Below are 8,356 nucleotides of genomic sequence, written 5' to 3'. Positions count from 1 at the left end.
TTAATTTCATTTATACTTCCTACTTACACTTAGTAACGAGTATTTATGACGTATTTAAAATCATAAGTTAAAAAATTTATAGCAAATTTTATGACACGTCTGAAATTTCATAATTTTTTTCATGCTTAGGCTAACATATACTTCCTCCATTTCAAAATAATTGAATTGTTGGGAGTGTTTCATAATATTTAAGAAAAGAAGATTAGGATATAAATTAGACATTACTTTCCATTTTTGCCCTTATTAATTATTGTCAAATTAATTGTTAGAATAATTCTAAAACAATTAAAGTTTTTTGAACTCATCCCATAGAAAATCCAAATGAAGAGTAAAAATGGAAGAATATTCTAAAAATGGTCTTGAAGATTGAACAATTAAATTAATTTGAAATATGAAAAATGTCTCAACCCTCAACAATTCAATTATTTTGAAACAAAGGGAGTAGTATTGTTTTTTTACTTGATGTCCGGAGCTTGTATTGGAGCCCGATTCTTTTTTTTTTATATTCAGAGTTCAAACCCAAAACTTTTGGTCAAGAATGAAAGAATGTTTATGTATTTCAAAGGCATAATACATAAACATGACCATTAACTTGACTTTAGCAGACAATAATGTCTTCTGATATTGAATGTGCAAGTATACACCTAAATTTGTATAAAATTAAACAAGTAGACACACATGCATAATACACGTGGACACAATGTGTCAATTTGCTCAATTTTATACAAATTTAAGTGTGTACTTGTGCATACCCAAAATTAAAAGTCATAATTGTCATGTGACACCAAATTAAGGGTTATGTTTATATATTATGACGGATTTCAAATATATAGAAAAATAAGTTAGGTGAGGAAGTCTAATCCGAACACCTACTGGGTAGAAATAAGATAGGTGAGTTGCCACTTCGGTAGTTGAATTGAATGGAGTAATAGAAAAAGGGGGGAAAATTGAAGAGAAGGAAATATGAGGTTATAACAAGGAAGGAAGAGAATAGGGTTGCGGTGAATTGAGAATGGTGGGACCACAGAGGCCACAGTTCGTTCTCTTTGGATCCTCTATTGTTCAGATCAGTTACAGCAATGGCGGTTGGGGTGCAATTCTCTCTGACATTTATGCCCGCAAAGTATCCCTCTCTCTTTCTCTCTTTCTAGTAGTATTTGCTTGTTGCTGTGTGTGTCTTATCACTTCATGTTTTGCAATTTGTTATTCTGGAAACTATGCTGGGGTTACAAAAACTAGGAATAGTATACCAATTACATTTATCATAATGACACAATCAACTATGCTGGTTGCCAAAATGAGTTTACGCCTTGTTCTGCAGCTTGTGTATACTCAAACTCTCACATCCTTTTCACAAGTAACCTAGTTGTCTAATATTACATTTCCAATGTCTAAATAATGTTATTACAAAACTAGTTACTTGCCTATCATTACCCTACTACTTCCATACTTAGGGTTCGTTTGGTTGGGAACAAATTTAATTAACTTACCCATCATGTCACTTTGGTATAAATAATCCAAGGACTACTTAATACCTCCGACCAAATGCAGGATAAAATAATCCTGCATTTTATCCCCGGATTATTATACCTTATACCTCACACCTAACGACTCCTAGGTTTAAAGTCGTACATATCTTTCCTTTCATCAAGTTTGAAAACTTACATTGAAATGTTTCTTGTGCTTCTCATCGTTCTCACACTTCACTGAATTCCGATATCAATGAGCCAGTGAGGTGCCATGTGTTTTATAATGAAATATCTGCCTGGAGAGAAAGTCTAGTGCCAGATCAAGCATCTTCATTTTCTGTTTATTAATTTGCAATAGTAGGTATCCCTGCTACATAATTTTTTTAATAGTTATCATAGGTCTTGAATGTTAAGTTACACATATCTGTTTTTTCTTGGTGTTGGAATCTTAACCTTTCCAGCATTGTCCAGTTAAGTGATTTTCTTGATGTTGGAGTAAATTAACTGAGATATAATGGACGAGAGTTTCATTTGATGACAAATCCTATGACTGCAAATCTATTGTGTATGCCTTGTTTTGGTATTGACTCCATGTTACTTGGGGAAATTTGAAGTACTCTCTTGTTGTGATCTTAGACGAGCTATTACATAGGAGCGGGGGTTTTACCCTGTGCGCACCCAAAGGGTAGCGGCTGCGGGTTTCCCTTGTCATAAGAAAAAAAGTGCTTGTGTTGAAGTTTTCAGGTTCAACATTTACTGTAAAGTACCTCTTATACAGAGTTGTGTCTCATCACTCATGCACTAACAAATCCTGGTTTAAGCTATTATACATCACAGTTTCATTAACTTACACAGAGAGACTTGATTTAGTAGAGATTAGAGAGTAATACCTTCTACTCTACTGTAGGCGGACGTATTATTGCGAGGTTACTATGGTTGGAACTCAAGACGTGCTATACAGGTCCTTGATCAAGTGTTTCCAAAGGTATTGCATCTTGCTCCTCAATATCTCTGAATGGTCAAGTCATGTGAATGTTAAAGTATAGCTTGTTAGATTAAACGCTCCCTCTGCCTTATTTCTTCTTTTATTGTCAGTTAAAAGACTGCTTAATACTGCTGTTTGACAATCTTTTTCCCCAAGAAATAGTGCTATTTGCGTTAGAACTTAGCTATGTTTTTTGGTTCATATCATCTGACTATCAGAACATTATCAATGTCTTCTTGGATTTTTATTGTGGAGAGCTTTTAAGAATTGAGAATGTCCTGTAGAAACCTACTTGTGTTTTTTTAAAGATATCTCATCTGAACATCTGATATTGGACGACATCTCCTATATACTAACTTTCGACTTCTTAAATGGTGTTTTCCTCTTCCAGGATGCAACTGTTCAGCCTACATTGGTGATAGTTTACTTTGGTGGTAATGATTCAATGGGACCTCATTCATCTGGATTGGGTCCTCATGTACCTCTTCCAGAGTACATTGAGAACATGAGAAAAATTGCAACTCATCTCAAGGTATCTTACTTTACTACAGGAATGTCCTTTTCTTTTGTTTTCGAGCTGCCTGTTTTCTATTTTTATCTATAAAAACATGAACGGTTAGCTGCCTCAAGAGAACATAACGCCTTTAGATACATAATATTCGAGAAATCTTGAAATTATTTCACTTAGTTATATACATTGGGTTTCACTTAAACAAACTACAGTAATCATTGATCCCTGAATTTTTCTTTTTCTTGTTTTCTTTTTGGTGGGGGTGGTTAGAGCCTCTCAGAGAATATTCGCATAATTTTTCTCAGTTGTCCACCTGTTGACGAGGCCAGAATTCGTGAAAATACAAGGTAATTCGATACCCATCATCAATATCATGTTATCTGTTACATTTTTTCTGTACTTGTTTCCAAGTTTCATTCTCTCTGAACTGCATTTTGCCCTTTTCCTGATTAATGAAAAACAATTCCATCTCTTTTGTAAACAGTGCATATTTCAGTGAGTTGGTTCGAACAAATGAGTTATGTCGACAGTATTCTGAGGCCTGTATAGAGCTATGCAAAGAGATGAATCTGAAGGTTGTTGATCTTTGGACAGCACTTCAGAAAAGAGAAGATTGGTTGGCTGCTTGTTTCACGTAAGTCCAGCTAACTTTGTGTTTGAGCAAATGTATCTCTACCAAATTGAGAACATCTGCGATCATTTAACTCATTTTTGCAGAGGAAACAAGGGTTAAATTTGTTTGATGTTTTTATACAGGGATGGGATTCACTTAGCGGAGGAGGGGAGTAAAATAGTTGTTGAAGAGATCCTCAAGGTGTTAAAGGAAGCTGAGTGGACACCTAGTTTACACTGGAAATCCATGGCAACAGAATTTCCTGAAGATTCTCCTTATGATTTGGTTTTAGCAGATGGTAAATCCACAATAAACCCATCTGACTGGACCTACCATCGACAAATTCAATGGGATTAGATTTCCTTTTCCTACTTTTCAAACATTCACAATCTATCCTATAATTTTCCTTTTCATTTAAATGCTAATTTGTTACTTCTTTATTCATAAAGTATAATATATTGAAATTACTTTTGGCCCAAGTAGGCCTTAGTTAATAATAAATAATATATCTAGTTTGAGATAATGTGATTGTATCTTCTATCTTAGGATGAACAATGTAGCACTTTTGTTCCACAAGTTAGAGATGGAATATGTCCAACATTCCCACCAACATTTCCCAATGCTTTGGTAAAGACATCTGTCATTTGATCCTTACTTTCTATGTATTCTGCCTTAAGTATACCTTCTTGCAATCTTTCTATGAAGAAATGACGATCTAACTCTATGTGTTTTGTTCGTTCATGAAACATTGGAGTTGAGGTAATCTATATTGCTTTATATATTTCTTTAGTCCTATTAAAATACAATTATCTGAGGTGTTTCTTAAAAAAATAACACAAAATATTAGATGAGTGGTGACACTTAAGTATATTTGACAAAAAATTGTATTAAATAGCAAACATTTAATTCATATTACATGTTATAGCTACAATTTAATTTATTTCTGATTCACAACTACTATTCTGCATATTTTGCCATCTAGCGGGACCCATGGTTTTGTAAAATCTAAATAACAAAACGGAAAGAAGATATATTTGTATATATCTTTATACAAATCAAAGCGGATATTTTCTCTCCCCATTGCACCATTTTCTCCTAAATTCTCTCAACCACAGTAGTTTTGATTTTTGAATTTTCGTCATTACCCTCCCGATTGTGGCATCAAAATTTCAAGTAACCGCCAAAAACATGTGTAAATCAACTTCATATTTTTTTTCTTGTTATTCTATATAATCTTTTCTATTTTTTTTCATGAACTTTCATATGCATATACAAATTCAACTAATACAGATTTATATTTATATATAGATTACACATATTTACGTATACAACTGAATGCACAACAAAAAAACATATATTTATACAAATTACAGCTAATATTGTTTCTTATTTGTATACAAATTTCACATATATACTTATACAAAGAACATATACATATACAAATTACAGTTATATGTACATATACAATGGACAAGCCTAACAAAAAACACATATACTTATACAAATTACATCTAATATACAAACGCAATTATCAGAATTAAAGACGAACTTGTATTGTATACATATACAAATATAGAAAAAAACTGAAACGTTTCATAAACGAATAATCCAATTGTATAAATGAATTTATACAGAACTAACCAATTTATATATGAATTGGATGTATTTAAGCGAATTATACAAATTTGAAGCTCCATAGCAAACATAAATATAGCTATGGAGTGCAATTATCTAAACTATAGCTATAAAGCACTAATATGGATATCATCTTTGTCATTCCTAAAATTTACTCTAAAATAAATATTGCAAATTAATAAGTCATAATGAAAATGGTCATAATTTAAAACTACTAGGTCATGCTAAAATAAGCCTAATAAGTATTAATTACATGATTAAACATACAAGAAAAATTAAAATTAGGTTATGTATTTTAAATGTCTAAACCAACGTAAAACTAAAGAACAAATATTCAACATTATTGTTATTCTTAGTGTTGTTAATTTTTTTTATTAGCATTAATATTGATTTGATTTTGATTTGAGCATTATTAGAGTTACTACTCCATCCGTCCAACAATAGTTGTCCATTTTACTATTTTGAGATGTCCAACAATACTTGTCCTCTTTATGAAATCAATTACTCCCTCCGTTTCACAAAGAATGGTCTAGTTTGACTTGGCACGGAGTTTAAGAAAATAAAGAAGACTTTTAAATCTTGTGGTCCTAAATTAAAGTTATGTCAAATGTAGAAAACTGTCCTTTAATCTTGTGGTCCTAAACATGCCACGTGGAAAGCTGAAATTAAAATGTTACCAAAAAAAGAAAGAGGTCATTCTTTTTTAAACAGACTAAAAAGGAAAGGAGGTCATTCTTTTTTAAACGGATGGAGTAATAATTTTACACTAAGTTCCTAATTTACCCTTATCACTAATTATAGTCATTTCTCTATTACATTTTTCAAGACATTATATTTTTTATATTCAAATGGTGATATAGTAAAATTATTCTTCTATTTATAGTTTCTTAAGAAGCGTTCAAAATCAATAATGTACATGTATTGTTGGACAGAGGGAGTAATATCTATGTACTATAATCTTTATTGGACCTACTAAAATTCCAAGTCTCAAACACTTGAAATAATATGTTAAAAGATAAAATAAAATTATAAAAAAACATAAGAAATGTTTAGAAATTATATCAAAGTAAATACTTTTATGAATAAAATAAATTATAAGAATTATATATATAATGTCAGGTTGGTTTGGTATTAAGTTGATTTTTTTTAGTTAAAACCAAATCAACCCAAGTATAGTCAGATTTGTTTTTCCAATACCAACTCAAGTCAAACTAAACCATTAATCAACTCTTTTTCTTCGATTTGACTCAACTTACGATATGATTCAATTTTCGATTCACTTTTGTACATCCCGACCAATAACTTCCTAATGCACATACTTACCGATGAGCCTTTTTGAAAAATTATGTAGAAACCTAATTTAGAAAAAGCAAACTCATAAAGTGAAGGTGAAAAAAGGGCACATTGTAAAGGCTATTCAAACTTGAATTGCATCTGTTCCAAGAACATTTTGGGGACCAAATTAGGAAAGTTGCAAAAACTTTTAGAAAATCAAACTTGTAAGTTGTAGGGTCTAAAAGAGCACTTCGCTAATCACTTAGAAAAGAACTAAACTCCTTATAACAACAATTAAGAGAGAGCTTATGGAGTACAAATACAAGCTCTAATTTATTTATTTTAATTTTAAAAAAAAAACAAATTAAGATTTAAAGAATATGATTTCAAATCATATATTTGTGCTGGTTGAATTCAAAATCATTCCTTGCATAAAAAATATAAGTCCAAGATTAAGCTCAAATATTTTTAAAGTTTTTCTTTTAAAAAAAAAAGAATCAAAGGAATTGTATAATCTTGAGAAATTTGCAAACAAATGTGAACACTTTCAAAAAGAATTAATTGCAAAGTAATATAGGAAAAAATGAGTTAATATTACTTTTTTAATTTAGTAAGGTGGACAATTAATATAGAATAATTATTTTTAGTAAGATGATCAAATAATATGAAAGAGGAAGAGTATCATTTACTATACTTGAAATAAAATATACAATTATACAAAAAAAATAATTAAATCTTAACTATTTCTAGATTATTTTTCCTTTTATTCCTCCAACGTGAAGACAACAAACCTATTGACTTGTCCAAATTGTGAACTTGACACTTTTTTTTATTTTTGCACCATTATATTACTCCCTTCGTCCAACAATACTTGTCTACTTTATGAAATTCATAGATAATTTTACTCTTAGTTCCTAATTTACCCTTACCATTAATTATAGTCATTTGCCGATTACATTTTTCAAGACATTATATTTATTAGGAAAAAGGTAGAAGTGCCTCCCTAGACAATGACCCAAATTCCAGAGACACACCTTAACTAAATTAAGGTCTTATTACTCCCCTGAACTCTTTTTTTTTGTAATTTTATACACCTTTTTGGCTTACGTGGCATCCAAATATATCTCACGCGCCTCAAATGTGTGGAGTCACGGGGTGTGCCACATAAGCCAAAAGGTGTACGATATTATATATAAAATGAGTTCAGGGGGATAAGTTTAGTTAAGGTGTGTGTCTGGGATTTTGGTCATAATCTAGGGGGTACTTGTGTCTTCTCCCTATTTATTATATTCAAAGAGTGATATAGTAAAATTATCCTTCTATTTATAGTTTCTTAAAGAATGTGTCAACTCAATAGTGGACAACTATTGTTGAACATAACGAAGATACATTTACTCATTACTTAGGGTGTGATTGGTATGGAGGAAAATGTTTTCCAATTTCTCCATGTTTGGTAGGCTTAAATGTTTGGAAAATGTTTACAAATCAACTCATTTTCTTCAAATTTAAGGAAAATGACTTACATTCCAAAATTAAGGAAAACATTTTCCAAAACTATACTTCATGTTTTTTTTTTTTTCTTACCCTATCCTACCCAACCTCTCCCCATTCAAACAAAAAAATTAAACTTTTCTTTTTTTTTTAAATTTCAACTATGTTTTTATCTCTACCCCCCCCCCCCCCCCCCCCAACAAAAGAAATAAAAAATTAAAATTTTTTTTTTGAAAAATGTTTCAAATTTTAAGATTTTTTGCCTCACCCAACCCCTACCACCCCTACTCCCTACCATCCAAAAAAATTGCTTTGAAAAACATTTCAATTTTTTAAAAATTTTTTTACGCCACTCCCCTGCCACAGCCGTCAATTTT

General features: G+C 31.1%; 1 protein-coding gene across 1 annotated transcript; it reads left to right on the top strand.

The window, feature by feature from the left end:
* Positions 1-854: 854 nt before the first annotated feature.
* LOC102603436 (GDSL esterase/lipase CPRD49-like) lies at positions 855-4,239 on the top strand. Its single transcript, XM_006338788.2, has 6 exons — positions 855-1,123; positions 2,377-2,454; positions 2,846-2,986; positions 3,236-3,312; positions 3,450-3,599; positions 3,722-4,239. The coding sequence occupies exons 1-6, from the start codon at positions 1,013-1,015 to the stop codon at positions 3,933-3,935; spliced, it is 771 nt and encodes a 256-aa protein (XP_006338850.1). The 5' UTR covers positions 855-1,012; the 3' UTR covers positions 3,936-4,239.
* Positions 4,240-8,356: the final 4,117 nt, after the last annotated feature.

The sequence above is a fragment of the Solanum tuberosum genome, unplaced genomic scaffold (genome assembly GCF_000226075.1).
Source record: "Solanum tuberosum cultivar DM 1-3 516 R44 unplaced genomic scaffold, SolTub_3.0 scf00005, whole genome shotgun sequence".
NCBI lineage: Eukaryota > Viridiplantae > Streptophyta > Magnoliopsida > Solanales > Solanaceae > Solanum > Solanum tuberosum.
Note: the sequence above shows the minus strand (reverse complement) of the source record. Positions and strands in the feature narration are given on the sequence as shown.

What these genes read in the sequence shown, in the direction of transcription:
- LOC102603436 (XM_006338788.2), top strand. Translation starts at nt 1,013, where the DNA reads ATGGTGGGACCACAGAGGCCACAGTTCGTTCTCTTTGGATCCTCTATT. An exon ending in CTGACATTTATGCCCGCAAA is followed by an intron (nt 1,124 to 2,376) that starts GTATCCCTCTCT and finishes ACTCTACTGTAG; the next exon opens with GCGGACGTATTATTGCGAGG. An exon ending in AGAATTCGTGAAAATACAAG is followed by an intron (nt 3,313 to 3,449) that starts GTAATTCGATAC and finishes TTTTGTAAACAG; the next exon opens with TGCATATTTCAGTGAGTTGG.